General features: G+C 47.0%; 1 protein-coding gene across 1 annotated transcript in view; it reads right to left on the minus strand.

Moving 5' to 3' along the window:
- The window catches only part of FRMPD2 (FERM and PDZ domain containing 2), a 94,830-nt gene that overhangs the window by 53,258 nt on the left and 22,534 nt on the right, over positions 1-19,038 (minus strand). The window contains exons 6-13 of the mRNA XM_082718516.1: positions 18,525-18,657; positions 17,677-17,764; positions 16,009-16,144; positions 14,606-14,677; positions 12,577-12,751; positions 10,346-10,496; positions 9,554-9,692; positions 2,649-2,804 (exon numbers count right to left, since the gene is read on the minus strand). Coding sequence (XP_082574642.1) covers positions 2,649-2,804; positions 9,554-9,692; positions 10,346-10,496; positions 12,577-12,751; positions 14,606-14,677; positions 16,009-16,144; positions 17,677-17,764; positions 18,525-18,657 — 1,050 coding nt within the window. The remainder of the gene's footprint in view (positions 1-2,648; positions 2,805-9,553; positions 9,693-10,345; positions 10,497-12,576; positions 12,752-14,605; positions 14,678-16,008; positions 16,145-17,676; positions 17,765-18,524; positions 18,658-19,038) is intronic.

Here is a 19,038-nt window from a genome sequence, read left to right on the forward strand (position 1 = left end):
TGGGGAACCAGCTCCCAGAAATAAGTATTCCCTAAAGTACTGCCTTAAAAAGGATCACTGAGTAGCCTTTAGGAAGGATATTTACAAAGCATTTGTAACTATCTGAAGCATGCATTTGCTAATGGGGTAATACATACATGCATGTATGCTAATTGGGGTAAGACACAGGATATGTTCAGTATGATTTCAACAGCTGGGAAAAAAAAGAAAATGTTTTAGTAGTATATAAAAACCTCATTTATGTGATGGAGGGGAAAAAAAAAAAAAAAACGGTTCCCTGGTTAAAGAAATTTGGAAAACATGGAGTTAACCTTGAACAGGTTGTTCTGGGATTAATATGTTAATGTAGTTGTGAAGCTTCCAGACAGAGTATGTTATTCAGCATGATCCACACTGGATTTCTGCCAAATCTTCTTCCAGTGTGGGATGATGAACTAGCAGAATTAGTCATTGGTGAATCGGAGGCCAAGAGGCACCATCTGATAATGAAAGAGAGGAGCCACAAGGAACCGTAATTAAATAATCCAGTGGCTGTTTATGGAGTGACTGGGCTCTGAGGATTCAGGGCCCTGACATTTACAACCTAGGAGGGAGGACAAGAAATGTATAGAAAGGACTGAAATGTAGACTGTCTAAGCAACATATATTAACAATGTTTCAAATGTTCATGACCTGCGACCCTATAATTCAACTCATGAGATTCTATCCCCAAGGAATTAAGCACAAATGCAGCTAAAGACTTATGTAGCAGAACTGCTAATCTCAGTATTGTTTAAAATAGTCCCATATTTAAAACAATATATGTGCCAAACAACAGAGTATTGAGAAAAAATTTAGAGTATACCATGTGTTGATTTAAAATAAAGATTCAAAATGTTGGTGAGATGGGGTTATAAAAATATACAAGTCTGCATATATAATATAAACCCAATTTTAAATGTGTATGTGTATACACATGTGAATATACAGAACAGAGAGAGAAAAATGAATACAACAAAATATAATTATGTTGTTTCCAGAGGGCAGAATCATGAGCAAATTGTTACTTTTATAATTATGGGAGGAAAGATTTGGCTTAATTAAGACTCACCCAAACGAGGAGGGTTCCAATATGCAATAGGCGTCACAAAGGCCCCTGGGGACTCACACAGCACAGGCGTATACAACCTAAAACCTTACATTTCTTGAAACTGATAAGATGGCACGCAAATGAAGTAAAATCTTTTCACTGTTTTCCATCAAAGACTGAAACAAAGTCTCCCTGTATTTCTGCTTAGGAGAGGCTGGCTTCCATAACAATCAGTGTTCATCATTAAACCAGGAGAGGGAGGGACACAGAGAGCAGGACAAACAAAGCTGGAGCCTGGGGAGGGGTGAACAGGTGGGCATTCTTGATCCTACAGAGGCTTCCCCAGGCCCACGTCCTCGGCCTGCCCACTGGTTCTGTGGTTCTTCCTCCATCTTCTGTCAGATGCATGCTGATGGCTTTGAGGTGTCCACTTGTGCCTCATCAAAGGAAGGCTTGACAAGGTTCCTCTTGACAAGAAACGTGCAGAAAGGCTGGATGATAGAAAGCACTGAGCACCTTTCCATCAGGGCTTCTGACATGAAGTGCCAATGGGTCTGCACGTGTGAGGTCATACAGACAGGCTGCTCCATGATAGACCAAAGAGGAAGGGCCAGATCTTACCTGGGCAGTTCTGCTTTCAAATGTCCATCTCTATTAAAGGCAAACAACATGGACATGTTTCCTATCCATCTTGGGAGACTTTTGTACAGAGAAATGTACAAATCTGGAGCTTCTTTTGAAACTCCTCCTCAGTTCTAAATGCCAGCCAGTTATCCTCCCCTGGGGAAGCCAAGGTTGGGGGGGTGGGTAGTGTCCCTCTTACAAGTACACCCCACCCAGCTCCATCTGCACAGGCAGAGTAGCTGCTCCCTGACTTATTGTTCTCATCACACAGCACCCTGTGCCTGTCTCTGGGTACCTGCCTATCCTCCCCATGAGACTTGGGATTCCCTGGGGGCAAAGATCATGTTCTTTCAGTCTTCAACCCACACAGTGCCCGGCCCAGTGCTGTTAAGTCATGGAGTGTGCAAAGGCTCTTCATCCTAGGCTCCGTGTATACTCACAGACATGGGGGACTCAAATGCCACTGTTTTTGCTTGAGGTCTGAAGAGAGTGTGGACCAGGGGCTGTGCCCATATGCGTGGATCACACCATCTGTGCAATGCTGAGGACTATTGCCTGGAAGCCTGGAAACATGAAGTCTTCAAATGGCTTTGCTTTTGGCCCATAACCCAATTTTGCACTTGAGTTGTTCCATGTGTCTCTGTGAGAGATGTGGTCTCCTCACTCATAGAAAAGTGACTGTGAGCTCTATGGTTAAAGAAAGGCCTTGCCCTATCCACACAGCCCACTAACTTCTACCCACCTAGGGGGATCATTCCCAATGCCAGCTGTCTCCAGAAGCCTCTCCTTGCCCTGCAGCATGTTAGAACTTCCTCCCTCCCAACGTCTCAAGTCCCTTGCTCATACCTCCATGTACGTCTGAGCACATCTGGCCCCCCAGAGAAAGCTCCAGAGGGAAGGGCTGGCTCCATGTCCTTGAACACCAGTACCCCCTCCAGAGGTACAGAGGCCTTACCCTCAAGAATTCTAGCTCGGCATCCTCTCCCCAGAGCACAGGACTGACACGGTGCATCTCTGAGACTTCAGCTTGGACCCGGAGAGCAGTCATCCTCTCAAGCAGACTTGCTGGGAGGTAATCTTCAACCCGAAAATAGGTTTTGCTCTCTATCTGCTGGAAAGATGCAGAATAAAAGAGGCATAACCAAGATGCCTTGTATGGGACCCTGAGCACAGCAGAAGTCTGTCTACAATCCCAACCCCAGGTAGGGCTCCAAGCCAAGGATGCCCCCCTTGAAGTGCCCACCTAGGAGAATTTTCTACTGTATTGGAAGTTGGCCTAGGGGCACCTGGGTGGCTCAGTCATTAAGCATCGTATACCTTCAGCTCAGGTCATGATCCCAGGGTCCTGGGATGGAGCCCTTCTTCGGGCTCCCTTCTTGGTGGGCTTCTCTCTCACACTCCCCCTGCTTATGTTCCCTCTCTAGTTGTGTCTCTCTTTCTATGAGAGAAAGAAAAAAAGGAAGAAAGAAAGAAAGAAAGAAAGAAAGAAGAAAGAAAGAAAGAAAGAAAGAAAGAAAGAAAGAAAGAAAGAAAGAAAGAAAGAAAGAAAGAAAGAGAAAAGAGGTTGGCCTAACTCATATGACATGAATAGAAGGGAAAGAAGAAAGATGCCTTCTGTCTTTGAGACCCTTCTGTCTTCTCAGAACACAGAAGCTCCTTCGACACCACAGTAATCCTATGAGGATGATATTACTAGTGCCACTGGCAAGATGAACAAAATGAACAAGGAAGGAAGTCATTCAACAGGGCCAAGATCATATCAGTTAGTGACAGAGACAAGATCCCGTCGCTTGAAGTCCTCACACATTCCATGATGATATGCCACTTCCTGAGAGGCACAGCAAAATCCTGGCCCTAAAACTTTGTTTCTTTTTTATCCATTTAGTATTTTTGTCTGCTTGTGCTCCTAGTATACTGCCCCCTCTTGCAAGGGAGGTCTTGGCTGTGTCACCATCTCTCTATAGGAAGGGGATCAAGAAGCTGTCCCTTGAACAAGAGAAGACCTGACAACCCTACCTCACCCCACCAGATAGAGGTTCGCCTGAACGTCTATCGGGTCTACTCTTTAGGGAACCTGAGCCTGCCACCCTCTCCCCCCCCCCCCACCACCATGAGCACCTAGAAGATCAGCCTCACTCACCAGCTGATGCAGGGCTCCCTGATACAGACCCTGGGGCAGAAAGGTATGCAGAAGTTTTGGAGGGGTGGTCTTGGGTCCACTGTAAGGAATGAGGAATGCAGAACTTGGCAGAGGAAGCTGACCCTGTCCTTATCTTCCTGAATTAGGTTGTCCTGGTTTCAGGCCACTCCTCCCAGCTTAAACTTTGCCAAGGCACTTCCCCATAGCTGTGGGCAACTCCCCATGAGAAAAGCAGCTGTGAGCTGGGAGTTCTTGCTTTTTCAGGGATGGGGATGGGCAAGTCAGTCTGAGGAGGGGATCTGAAGGGAAGAGCATATTATCCACTACATCCCCATCTCCTGGGGTAGCACAGACCTGTCCCCATAAGGCTATGGACTAAGAATCCTCAACTGAGAGCTAGTCCATGCCAGTTCTGGGCTCAGCTCAGAGACACAAATGGAGAGAAATTGACCAGCAACGTCCTGCCTAAAAAAAGCCTTCGGAATGCTATTAAAATGACCCAGATCCAGAACACTGACAGCAGCACAGGCTGGTATAGATGTAGAACCACAGGAACTCTCCTGTGCAGCCTGTGGAATGCAAACTGGGATGGCCACTTTAGAAGACAATTTGTCTTGCAAACTTAGTCTTACCATAGGATCCAGCAATCATGCTTCTTGGTGCTTACCCAAAGGAGTTGAAAACGTATGTCCACACAGAAGCCTTCACATAAATGTTTATAGCAACTGTATTCATAATTGCCAAAACTTGGAAGCAAAAGATATCTTTCAGTAGGTGAGTGGATAAAGACACTGTAGTTTATCCCAACAACAGAATATTATTCAGCACTAAAAGAAAATGAGCTATCAAGCCATGAAAAGACAAGAGACATGCGGGAAACTTAAGTGCCTATTAAGTGAAAGAAGTCAATCTGAAAAGACCACATACTGTATGACTCCAACCACATGACATTCTAGAAAGTGTGAAACTACGGAGAAGGTCAAAAGAACAGTAATTGCCAGTGGATGGTTAGGGGAATGGAGAAGGAGGGACACGTATATGGAACAGAGAGGATTTTTAGGGCAGTGAAACTACTGTATGATACTCTACTAATGAATATATGTTATTATAAATTTGTTCAAACCCATAGAATGTGCAACACCAAAAGGGAACATGAATGTCAATGATGGATTCTGGGGGATAGTGATGTGTCGATGTAGGTTTATCAGCTGGAACACAGGTACCATTTTGGTGGCTGGTGCTGATGATGGGACAAGCCATGCATGTGTGGGGGCAAAGGAGTACATGAGATATTTCCCCATCTTCCACTCAATTTCACTGCAAACCTAAAAGTACTGAGGATCTTGGACTCAGCTTGGACTATGACCAAGAGAAGAAGTCAATATGGAACTAAGAAAAACCCTAATGCATGCATTGGTTTCTATGTCATTCATTAAAAAGGAAGATCAGAAACAATGGGGACAAGAATAATGGTATTACCCCTTACACGGCCCTTCCAGGTGCTGCCCAACAGCGAGAGGATGGAGAGGTGAGCAAAGGTCCACCCCTGTGAGGTGTACCGTGTAACCACCCACAGGTCATTAGGTCATTAGGAAGGCCACGGGAAGACACCTGCCATCAAGTGGAGAAGCAGAATGCAACTCAGACGTGGCTCTGTCTGCACCTGTGTGAAGGTCCCCACAGGTTGTGGGGACTGCACCCCAAGGAAAGCTGTTGTGCCATGATGATGTGATTAAGGAGATTTATTTTTATACCAAAATGTCTTTGTCTCCCTTTTTAAAATGCAAATGTAATCATGTCACTTCCCTGCTTAGAATTCTTCAGTGGCTCCCAGTCTTTCACTGCAGTAGTTTCCAAATTAATTTTTTTTTTCTCCAGCACTAGAACCATTTATCAGACAAAATATAAGTCCCTTCAGAGGGCACAGGAGGTTCATCCTAGATCTGGCTGGCGGTGCTGCCCAGCCTCCCAACTGCATTAGCTAGTGCCACATAGCGGGAACCCTCCCCTCCAGCTCCCTCAATGACACAGACACAGGGACAGGCCCTCCTGTCTGAGTCTCCCTGACACCTTCTGATACACCCAGCCCAGTGCCTGACACACAGCAAAGCAAGGCCCCAGAAGTGAGTCCTGGCTGGTATCTCACTAGCTTCCCCAGACTCATGGGGGATGGGGGTGTGATCTTTCTCACCTGGGGGTGGAAATAACATGGGCTTTGCAGGGTTAGAGGGCTTAGATGATACCAAGCATGGAGCAGGCTCTCTGTACATGAGGACTGAGGGAGTGGGGGCCCAAATGAGAGCGTTTGGGTTATCCGCTGCCTTTACACATACACGTAAAAGGGAAAGGTCTGCCTTTGGGGGCCATATGAGAACAGCAGAGAGCATCTTGGAACCGCTCTAGTCCACAGCAGTGAGAGAGGCCGAGGCTCCCCATGATCTGGGGAAGGAGCTGGAGTGGAGGATGGCTGATCAATGAGGACACATTCCATGGGAGGCAGTGGTAAATGCTATGAAGAAAAATGCAGCAGAGTGAGGGCACAAAGAGGGCCTTAGAAGACCCTGGACATGGCAATACTTTCGGAAGATGTACTGGAAGAAAATAACATGGTTCTAGGATAGTCTAAAAAGGGTTTTTCAAACTTCAGCTTCTAACACACTAGTGAGGTAATGATTAATAGTTCATCCATTAATAGCCATTTAATAGCCAGCATTTGTAAAATGAACTAGAAGAGAATAGCAAATCCCTGTGTGTATCACATATAGAAAGGGTGCATCTTGTTTCTTAAACTTTTGCTTCAGTTCTGTTCTCTGTACGTGTGGGGGGCTAAAACATAACAAAACATAACATAAGATAACATTGGGCTATAACATCTACCTTTTTTGTTGTTGTTTTATCATGGGTCGTGACACAGAACACTTGAAAGCCACTGTTCTCAAGAGCCATTTTAACTTTTGAGCTTGCCCTTGCTCTTAAACCCAGTTACTGAGGCGAAGCAGGCAGGCTGAGATATCACGCACCCTTGTCCTCTGCACCCCACCTTGTGCGAGGACTAAGACCACAGATCTCTGCATGGTGTCCACACTCGGTGGTGGCTGCAGCTTTCCCTTCTCAGACTCCAGCCGTGTCCATTTGCAGGGCTGTCATGACAAATACCACAGGCTGGGTGTCTTAAATGACAGAAATTTATTCTCTCACAGTTCTGGAAGCTAGAATCCCAAGATCCAGATGTTGGCAGGTTGGTTCTTTCTGAAGCCTCTCCCCTTGGCTTGCAGGTGGCAGCTGTCCTTCTGTTTCTCCACATGGCCTCTCCCCTGTGCTCCCACAATATGGTGTCTCTCTGTGTGTCATAATCCCTTCTTACACAGACCCAGTCAGATTGGACTAAGACCCAAGCAAAAGCCTCGTTTTGACTTAACCACCTCTTCAAAGACCCCATCTCCAAATACAGTCGCATTCTGAGTACTAGGGGCTACAGCTTCAACAAAGAAATTTTGAAGGAACATACTTCAACCCATAACACGAGGCCAGACCCAAGTGATACCAGAAGACTCAGACCTCCAGCCAAACACAGCTCTTTTGGTCACTAGGGATGTAGCATGGCTGACCACTAAGTGTTCACTGATGGCAGACATATATTTTTAGCCATGTGCCACCACTTCCTCTCTTTCTGGAAATGGAAGCCATCACTCCTCCCTCTCAGTTCACACATTTGCATAGCATGAACTCTACCCTGGTTCTCACGGTGACCATGTAACTCAAGTCTAACTAATCAGAGCATGGCGTTTCCCACCACAGAGATTGGCTTCTGTAGACACATGACATCCTATCAGAACTAAGGAGATAGAAATACAGGATTTCCATAAGAGAGGTAGAGAGAGGAAAAGAGAGGGAGAAAGAGAAGGAGAGAAAAGAAGTTCCTCCCTTTGTGCAAGAAGGGTAGAATCCAGAGGCCACTGAAGGCAAACCTGTAGAGAAGAGCACAGCCCAGAGATGCAGGAAGCCCAAGGCTTGCTGATGCCCTTTGAGTCCCTACGCCCAGCAAGCCATAGACATGGCTGGGACCCCAGCCCTGGAGGCTAAAAGGAGAGAGGAAGAAGCTACCAAGTAAGCAGTAAAAGGGCTAGAAGCCATCAGAAGGGTAGGGAGGACCTGGACACTTCATTCTTGCAAGACAATAAATTATATGTTGTATTCAAGCCAATATGAGCTTGATTTTCTTCACTCATTATCAAGACATCACTGAATCATCACTTCTCCTGGTCAAGAGGTGGGAAGGAGATGTCAAAAAGTATCAGAGGGTGGGAGTGAGGGTTTCCTTCTACTTATAGAGAGACCAGGAAAGTTGTGAGGTTGAGATTGGCCTTGGAAGCTGGGTAGGGTGGGGATGGCTATAGACACTGCTGGGAAACATGCAAAGGCCCAGGGGTATAAGGATTAGACCTTGCATGTTTTTCCTTTTGAGCAGTGGATTCCTCCTTCACACAGTCCTCAGGGCCTCTTCTTTAGTATATCTTCTTCAAGTTAAGCTCTTCCTAGAGTCACACAGCTCTTGTCATGTGACAATGGCAATATCCGCCAAGAGAAAGCCTGGTGGGCTGGTGGGGAGCCCACCTTCCTCGCTTTTCCCTCTCCATTTTTACTGATGCAGACTCTATGTTTGGATGGCATGTTACATAGCTGGCTCATATGACTTAGTCTCAGCTGAGGTCTGTTGTCAAGCCCCTTTCCCCTCGTGTGGAACATGCATTGGGTGTTTGGGAACCCAGAGCAAAATTGCCCAGCCCTCGTCACAGCTCACCTGGCTGCTCCTTCTTTCCTGTCCGGTTCATCCCCCACATTTTGAATTTTAAATAAGTAAGTGAATATATTAATATTATCCCTCCCAATTCTGATGTATCTACAAATTAATAACCAGTAGACTCTACTAAGTCCCCAAGGACAGTAACACAGGACCATCACAGGCAAATTCTATCAAAGAAATGTATGTGTGATTCTGCTGCAAGGACAAGGGCTTGGCCAGGAAGATCAGAGACTCTGGTGGGAACTCAATAAATAAGTAAATTATTGTTTTAGGAGAAAGCTTAGATTAGAACTATATTTCAATGTATACACTTGACTTGTTCATCTTTGTATCCCCTAAAGCCTAGTGAAGAATATTCAATGAAAGATGGATGGAGAGGCTCCTGGGTGGCTCAGTGGGTTAAGCCGCTGCCTTCAGCTCAGGTCATGATCCCAGGGTCCTGGGATGGAGCCCCGCATCAGGCTCTCTGCTCAGCAGGGAGCCTGCTTCTTCCTCTCTCTCTGCCTGCCTCTCTGTCTACTTGTGATCTCTGTCTGTCAAATAAATAAATAAAATCCTTAAAAAAAAAAAAAAAGGAAGATGGATGGGATGGATGGATGGATTGATGGAAGGATGGGTATTTGGGTGGATGGATATACAGCTGGACAGGTGGTTAGATGGGTGGATAGGTGTTGGATAGTTAGACAGATCAGTGGGTAGATGGGTAGGTGGGTTAGACAGATGGGTGGATGGATGGGTGGATGGGTAGATAGATGGTAGGATACCATTTACCTCAATCTTAGTGGTAGATGCTAAAACACTTCTCAAAGTCCCAGTATCTATATTTCTAATTGTTCCCCCCTTTTCCCATAATTCCCATAACTGCTTCTCCAGTGACCCCACCTCGGTTTTCACCCCATCAGGCTTCCACCCCTACCTCCTCAGGGTAATTGCCAAACTCAGCCTGCAAGGCAAGGACCGCCAGCTGCAGCAGGGTCTCGTCATTGCAGTAGAGCTTCTCCTCCAAGATGTCTTTCCGAAGCTGCAGATAAAATTGATGTCTTGTCTGGCTGTGCCTGGGAAAGAGATGCAGGAATAAGGGCCACTGAAATGCTGAGGGGGGAAAGAGAATACTAAAACCAGAGGGTTTTCTCAGTCTGGAAAGCAGGGAAAGGACAAGAGATGGGATACGAGCCAACAGAACCTAGAGGGCAATGTTAGTAAGATGAGTGTCGTCTCCTTTATCCACATCATGCCTCCTGCAATGAGTTGAGGACCACTATGTGCCAGGCACTTGACACAATGCCCACAGAGACGTTAGTTGCTATGGTTCAAGTGAGAAAACTGATATTCAGGTGATATTTTTTGTAAGCGAAGGACCAAAGAGGCAATGACCCAACTCCATAGTCATACATTACCCTTTCCTCCAACCCCAATCCCTGGGCTGCTGAGGGATGGTCATGTTGGGGACAAGGGAGAACTTTGACTTTGAGTGGACCATGTTTGAAACAAAGGGGTAAGTGCTCATTTTGACCAGGGCCCAAACACTGACTTCCCCCTCTTCTGTCATACTGAAATCTAATCAACAAGATCAATCACAATGACTGTTGTTATTTACATGCAATTTACAACTCTCCAAGCACTTGCTATCCATTATCTCTAACTCTGACATCAGCCAGCACAGACCCAGGTCCCTGAAGGAACAAATGAAGAATTTTGGAGCACTCACTGGAGTTGCAAACAGCAACTGACAAAGAACTTTATCCTCAGAAAGAGAGTGAAGGTATTCGAGAAGGTCTTCTTCTGGGGCTGCTCACTCCAGCCTTTAGGGGCTATTTTGCACAACCTGGTTTCATTGTCCAAGAAAAAGAACTCTTTCCCTGAAATAAAAGTCAAGAGGGAAAACCAGTCAGGCAAGTACCACCCCTTTAAACCCTCAGCTTTGAGCTCTGCCCAGAAGGGCCAGACAGGAGACACCTGAGGGCAGGAGAGAGCAGGACACCTGTCCTGGTCATCTGTCACCACAGGACGCTTGCTGAGTCTATGAGGGGCCAGGAGTCAGAAACAAAAAGGAGAGAGTAAAGGAAGAGGAACTCAGCTCCAAGAGCAGAAATGTGATTATTTATCTTGCTTAGGAGTCATCATCTTTGTGTTCTTCTGTTCTCCCATCCCTGATGGGAGGAGCTCAGGAGGCACATTTCTAGATATCACTAGAAAGTTGCCTTCCAGTTACCGCCTGTGCAGATAAAATAAAAAACAAGGGGATGAGTATTTATTCCATTACTGCCATGGGCCAGGCCCTTTGTCTCAACTGGACCAAACCCAAGCTCCCCCAGCCATGGGCAAGATATAGACTGAATGTATGTATCTCCCCAATGTTCTTACCCCCACTGTAACGGGGGTAAGGTAGAGCTTCTGGGAGGTAATTAGGTTTATCTTGGAATTAGTGTAGTAAGAGGAAGAGACCAGGGCTCACTCTCTTTTCCATTTAAGGACAACATGAGAAGGTGGCCATCTGGGAGCCAGGAGCAGAACCCCAAGTCTGGCCATGCTCCAACTCCAACCTTCAACTTTCCAGTTAAGATATAAAGATATAAAGACCTATTGTTTAAGCCACCTAGTCTACAGTATTTCATTTAGCAGCCCCAGCAAACTAAGGCAGGGCATGAGTGGAGTCATCTTTAGCTTCTGACCTGAAAGTGGCCAGCTTGGAAACTCCAATCCAGGAGTCCAATTCAGGACTTGAGCTCCTACCGAGTTTGTCCTCCGGTGCCTCCCGAGCTCCTCCCATCAGGGATGGGAGAACAGAAGAACACAAAGATGATGACTCCTAAGCAAGATGGGCTGGCAGAGCCAGAGTTGAACCTGAAAGCCCAAATGATCCCCACCCCGCCTCCTTCCCATTATCCCATACAGTAGTTAAAGAACTTCGACAACAGCAAAGGTATATTTGCGTAGACAGAAATAGGAGCCCCTTAATGGAAGGGCAGCGATGGGAAGAAGGGAAGAAGGCTTTCCTTCAGGATCTTCATAATGTACTCTTAACTTGGGCTCCTTGTTGGGGTGCTGACTTCCCATCAGTCCTGGATGATTGTTTGGAAATTTAAAATTTTTTTATTGTGGCCAAATACACACGATAACAAATTTACCATCTTAACCATAGTTAAATGTACAGTTCAGTACTATTAAGTATATTCACCGTGTTGGGAAGCCGTTACCACCTTCCAGCATGCTTCATCCCGTGGAATTGCAACTCTAAACCCATCAAACCATATCTCCCGGCCCCACCACTCAGCCCCTGGCAACCACCATTCTACTTTTTGTTCCTACGATTTTGACTATCCTTGGTACTCACACAGGTGGAGTCATGCAATATTTGTCTCTTTGCAACTGTTTTATTTCACTTAGTCCAACATCCTCCAGGTTCACCCATATTGTCGCATATGCTGGAATGTTCTTCCTTTTTAAGGTGGAAAAGCATTCCATTATTTGTAGAGACCACAGTTTGCTCTCACATTCATCTGTCAAAGGAAAATGGGTGGCTCCCACATTTTAGCTGCTGTGAACAATGTTCCTACAAACATGGGCGTAAAAATCTCTCCGGAAGACCCTGCTTTCGATTATTCGGGGCATGTGCACAAAAGTGGAATTGCTGGGTCATGTGGTAAATCGATTTTTAATTTTTTGAGGAGCCACCATACAGTTTTGCACAGTGGCAGTACCACATCGTATTCCCACCTATGTGGAAATGCTTTCAATGTTCACTTGTCTGACACCAGTGCTTTGAGATGGACCAGCCACACCCAGCCCCTCTTGGAAACCGCACTATCTTTCACACACAGTTTCATTATCATCTTCTGAGCTTCCTTGACACTTTGCAATGAGTCCTTGAAGCCTTCCCCATGCTAACGGGTCACCTGAAGCAGCAGGTCCACTGTGGGCTGCCCAGGAGCCACTCACCTTTCATGTAAGCCAAGCCAAAGTAGGTGAGCTCCCCAAGGTGGACAAAGGACATGACAGCGCTGAAGACGGCTCCCGCTGTTGACATAATGTCACATTTCACCTCCAGACGCTGCCCACTCAACAACACCACGCAGAGGTCCCTGAGAGCCAAATAGGATTTCCCTTTTTTGGTCTGAAAACAATAGATAGTGGCAACTGTAACAATAAGTACACGACATGGAGTCTTTGCATTGGCTGGCTACTGTGCTAAGCACTATGCATTGTCTCACATCATGACAAATAATCCTAAGAAATAAGAAGTTAGGGTTCCTACCCAGCAGAGGAGAGATGAGTTTCAGAGACAGTAAGGGACCTGCTTAGTAGGAAGGGATGGTAAGAACAGCAAGGGATGGTGTCAGAGTTAGTAAGAGGCAGAACTGGACTCAAATCCACACTCTGCCAGGCTCCTCAGGGGCCATGAAGGCTGGGAGGCCAGTCTACATGCTTCTGCTTTCTTGAAATCCCAACCGTTCCCTGGGCTCCGCTTCCTGGGAGGACTTAGGCTGCTCAGGGCTATCCTACATGGATCAGATGTCACAGGGGTGTTGATCACCCTGAATCTGTTCCTCCAGGGATAGCCCAGAAGAAAGACAAGGGGTGGGCACAGATTGGTGAGGAGGTTAAAGGCTAAGGGAGTTGCTCTGAATCCAGACATCGGTCACCAGAGCCACAACCAAAGATGAGCAGCCATCTGCTTTCTCGCTTCACCCTCTTCCAGTTAATTCCAGATTCACCTACCACCACAGCCCCATGCTGACCACAGTTGCAATTGCTCAGTCACCAAGAACCCCCATCATTCTACCATCATAGCCCACAGCCCAGCCAGAAGCCTGGCCCAGATCTCCCCCAACAAAGTTCTCTTTAAAGGACAGTTAAGGATGGACACTGGCATGCGTGACTTTATGACCACACCTTATCCCTTGTGGCACCCAGGGGCAGGCCCCACACTCCAGGGGCCAGTACAAACCTGAGGACCCTATGGGAGATTGTTCCCATATGACCCGGGGCAGTGCTGATCACACTCCAAGGCTCCCTGATGAATCAGCTAAGAGAGATGTGGGGGCCACCCCATGTGCTTGAAGGGCCCTCTCCTTGGGTTTAATGCTCTACAACGGCCCTCTTGAAATTTTTAATAGTTGTGTCCTTGAACATGTATTTTTCTAAGTGAGGTCCAGTGGGACAATAGAGCTACACAAGGGGCTTCCATGATCCCACTTGCCAGAATGGTTCTAGCAGCTAACTGGTGCTCCAGCCCAACTCAACCTGGCCCTCCCACTCCCCCTTTCTACTCTCCACCGAGGGCAGCCTATCACTCCCTTCCTCTGCAGAGGGCTGGCTCAGGAAGGGTCCTAGAAAATAACACATGCCCCCCAAGACATCTCGGAGCAGGGCGTGGCAGTGACTGTCCCCACTCTGGGTTAGGATCACCAAAGCTCTTTCAGTGGATCTTAGCAGGGCCAAGCCTCTCACCCACCCCCAATCCAGGCACCAAGTGCCTCTCCATACAGAGGCTGAATCCTCAGGCATCCACAGTCTTCCCAGGACTGGGAAAGCAGGGCTAAGGAAAGAAAGACTGACTTTTCCACCTGACACTAGACAAATGCAGATATGCTAGGATGAAAGCTGCATGTGGAAAGGATGCTCTTGTGTTCACATTAACAATTTGGGGTCTGGAGTAGTGCCTGGCACATGCTAGATGCTTAAACAATGTTTGCTGTCCGGTTAAGGTGACAAAGTCGAGCTGAGTCTGGAAAGACAAGCAAGGCTGAGCCAGAAGTAGCAGAGGACTCCTGTTTGAGGAGAAGAGGGAGTGCTGAAAGACAGGAAGCAGGAGTGTGACTTAGCCCAGAGCTCCGGCAGGAGTCTGGAGGAGAGAGCAAACACCCCAGCCTGAAACCGCAGTTAGAAGTCAGTCAGCCTCCAGGACTGTCCAGCAGAGTGGTTCCCTCACCACCCCCCACCCCTGCCCATTTATCCCAGCAATTACCACAACAGAGCCAGGTAGATGCAAAGTCACCGGGACCTCTCCAGCCAGCAAGATGAACTCGGGCCTAGAGAACTGGGAAAAACACTCAAGAGTCACTCATGGTACAGAAGAGAAGTCACATCCCAGCGGGTCTGGTCCCCCAGCTCTTGGACTGGGCTGTCCCAATGCACTCACCTCCCCTATCCTCTAACAGCACTCCCTTCCTGAGAGCCAGCAGGAAACAGGTTTCAGGGAAACGGGGCTCAATAGGCCAGGGTGTGGCAGGGGGGAGGTTCAACAGAGCTCAACTCAGTGAAGTTGGGCATCTCAAAGCAGATGTCTTAACAGTGGGTACAGTGCTCTTGGTGCTGTCCTAGCTCTTAAGCTAGCTGTCTTCTTCATTGTGTGTTTCATAATTCACACATCATTACATAATCTTTTGAATGTATCAAAATTATAAAACACATTATATAATACAAATGTATGTTATATGCTAGAGATTTTCTAAAGCAAAAATACCTCTAGGTTTCTATTGGATGAATGTTTTTCTAGCTCTGTATGTTGAATCGATAACGTGCACGGGCAGCTCTTTCCAATTTCACATTGTTTGTATCATGCTTATGATGGGGAGATACTTTCATACCTATCATTAGTTACATGCAGCCATCATCCTGTGGGGTGCCTAATCTCAACCCATTTGTCAGAAAATTGGGGCTCCAAGAGGTTAAGAAACTCACCCAAATCTAAGAGTGATAGGATTGGGTAGGCCTACTAATGTGCCCCCCAAGGAAACCTACCAGACTCCTGCTCCAAAGGCCAAAAGACCAGCCAGTAAATGATATGCGTCCTGAGAGAGTCTCATAGAAGTGTCCTTACGAATGATCATGGCAAAAAGCCAAAGAAGAGGAAGATGTCCCGGACCCTGTCTACCTGAGAACATGGGAGAGTGGTCTCTGAGGGCAGCAGGGGCATGAGGAGTGTGGGAGCCCAGAGCCACAAAGGAGAGGATGTCCCGAAGCTACTCTAGGCTCAACTCCTCTCAAATTGGCTAAGGAAGTTTAAGCAAATATCTCAGCAACAGATAGGCCAACAAACTAAGGCTTTCTGGGGGCATCTGGGTCTGATGTTCCCAAACGGCTGCAGATGCCCAGGCCAAACGTTTAACAAAGGCAGCCTCTTCCATGAACAGCCAGGCAGGGGCTTGTCCCTGCTCCAGGGGACCCTCATCCCTTCATGATTAAACCACAGGGCTTATGTGTTTATTAAAACAATTTTCAGCTATTGGCAGTGCTGTTCAAGAAGGGGTGATGCCAGAGCTGAAAATCTCAGCCAAGGGAGCCTGCCCATTTTCAACGATGGTGTCAGCCACACAGCTCCCCACTCAAACCTCTTTGGAGAAAGTCTTTTGGTTCTCTTTTGCTCACCTTTCCTTTTCTTTGCAGAAAAGCCCTTTGAGAAGGAATTGCTGACTGTGAGGTTTCTGTGGACACTGGGAACATGGAGCCAGAGCTGAGCTGCTGTCCGTCCTCAAGCTCTGGGGGAGCTTCCATTGGCAGAGCACTGGCCAGCAGTCAAGAAGGGGAAAGATGACACACAATGGAAACGGCCGCCAGCAATGAAAGCCCACGGTGCGCAGGTGCTCTACTGGACAGGGAACGTCCCTACTTTCCCTTCGCCCCACGCCTAGGGGGGAAGTTACCATGTGTACTTTTCCAAGGAGGTCGCTGAGGCTGCAGAGCCACAGGAGCAGGGTGGGGTTTGAGGGGCCAGGTCCCAGTCCATTTCCTCCCACCCCAAAACCCTGCTTCAGCTCACTGTGCTCAGGACAGGCAGGTCCTATGACCCCAGCTCCTAAAGAACTTGAAGCTGGTGATGGGGTCGGTCACAGGGGATCCTGACTTTCCTACTTAGAATTTTATAAAGTGTTTGAAATGCTTTGATTAAAAAAAATGCATTGTTTATGGAATCAGAAAAAAAAAAAAGCTCTTTTCATTGGGAAAAAAAAACCAGAGTTTTAAATAGCAGGAAAAAAAATTACTATGAGATGAACCTACAGCATCCAGTCAAGGCCCCAGCTGTGTATGTGACATCAAGTATTGTCACAGTCCTTGGCTGATGATAGAAGGACAACAAATCAACATGTAAAGAAATAAATACCCAAACTTCAAAATTCCTAATGCTCCAGATGCAGGAAGATATGGCCCCATGTGGTTTTGGAGCAGATTTGAGCATCTATGTCAGATTCATTCCAAAACCAGCCATTTTTTCTCCATGACCCATGCCCTGTGCCTCTCTCTTCCTCCATCCCTTCCTTCTCTCTCTCTCTATCTCTCTCTCAACTCTGCCATTATCATAAGGACAATCCCAGGCTAGCCTACTGGTGAAGAGCCAGGGCTCCCCCAGATAAGAGCCAGCCACCCCCAAAAGTGAAGCTGCCTAGCCAGGCTGCAACTGATCACAGAGCACAAGGACCTCCAGAAGGGTCCAGAAGAACCTCCCAGCTGAGCACAGCCTGAATTGTCCAACTCACATAAGCAAGAGCTAAATAAACCATTACTTTTTTTAAAAAAAAATTGTATTTATATATTTGAAAGAGAGAGAGAGAGAGATGTTAAGAACACTAGCAGGGGTGGAAGGGAGGGGCAGAGGGCATGAGAGAGAGCCTGAGATGAGACTCGATCCCAGGACCCTGAGGTCATGGCCTGAGCTGAAGGCAGACACTTCACAGACTGAGCCACCTAGGTACTCCGAAACTATTATTTTTAAACATTATGTTTTGTGGTCGTTTGTTATGCCGCCTCGGGGAGCAACAGATAATCACAACATGGAAGCATGTCGTTGTTCCAGAATGGAGCCTAAACTGGATTTTCAGAGGACACAGAATGCCTGACAACACAGCTGCCATCTGGCCCCTCGTCACCCTGGCTACACATCAGCTTGAATGTGGGGTTTGCTTTTTTTTAATCCACCTACCGATGGAGTAGGGTCAGCTTTTTCTGGAGCAGCAAAAATTCTCACATTAGCAATCAGCCAAGAAGCAAGATACAGCAGGTCCCACAAGTGGCCCACACACTGTACACCTTGCTACTTACCTACTAGCCGAGAGGCTGCAGTGACTGGGGACTGAGGTGCTCGGACCAGGCTCCAGGGAGCTCTGGGTCTCTGTGCTTCTCTCTGAAACTAAGCAAAAAGCATGATGGAGGGCACGGGAAGATGTAAAGAGCATGGATCTCTTAAATTGAGCAGCCTAGGGTGTGGATATCAGCATCGTGATTTACTGACTGTGTGACTTTGGCAAAATTACTTACCCTCTCTGAGTCTATTTGCTCATGTGAGAAATGGGAATGATAGTTCCAGAGGGTCAGGGGAACTTATTTTTTTGAGAGGGAGAGACAAAACCCAGGGGCAAAGAGTGCCTTGTTTTAGGAACAGCAAACAATAACATTATATTTTTTTTTCATTCTCTCTTTAAATTCAATTAATTAACATATACTGTATTATTAGTTTCAGAGATAGAGTTTAGTGATTCACTGGTTGCATGTAATACCCAGTGCCCCACCCCATCAGATGCCCTTAATGCCCGTCACCCAGTTGCCCCTCAGATTCAGTTGAAGAGTAGAGAACAGTAGATTTGAAGATTATTCAAAAAACAGTTCCTCTAACACGACTAGAGCAACAACTAAAACAACCTTTAAAAGATTGCTTTATTTTGCTCTTATGTCATTTGTTGAAATTTGTTTTATCAAGATGGACAGTTCAAACTCAATTTTAAAAAAGGGTTTATGTTTGATATAAATAATTATCTCCAGATGGTGCTTTCCTGAAGACACTCCCTCTTCTCCTTCGGGGCTCCTGGAAGAGGGAAGCCTGCACGGGTCAACGTCCGGCCCCCTAGCTGCAGGAAACAATAACATGGGAATGCTCAGGATGCTGTACCCACCTCTGCAGGGGTGCGGTCGCTCCAGGGTGCCTGCTGCTGGGCTCTCACAGCTCACCTGATGCAGCCTACTCCTGATCAGACGGCTTCGGTCCCACTGCACAGAGTAGCTTCCTTCTGCAGCTCCCCTCCCCACCTGAAGGTCAAGTGCACCACACATCCACAACCCAAAGTCAAAAGGGGACATTTGTATAGGCACATACAGACTGGCTGTCAGATTAAGTCAGTTCAGAAGTGTCTGTTGTACACAGTGAGAGCCCAACAATACACTTTGGCAACCAGAGCGGGCTCCAGACTCCACCATCCACAGGCACCCTAAAGGTAATTCGCTGCCTTCCCTCACTACCAGTGGACCCCTCCACAACTGTGCCTTTGCTCATGCATTCTCCCCACTGCCTAGGGTCTCCCTGCTAAACCCCTCTGTGCCTCTAAGACCCAGAGTAGTGTTCTCTCTACTTCCAAACCTCTCCACTTCTGCCCTCAAGGCAGAGGGAATTGTCCCTTTTGTCACCTTCCC

This window comes from Mustela nivalis, assembly GCF_964662115.1.
Source record: "Mustela nivalis genome assembly, chromosome: 2".
In the NCBI taxonomy this organism is placed as follows: Eukaryota; Metazoa; Chordata; class Mammalia; order Carnivora; family Mustelidae; genus Mustela; species Mustela nivalis.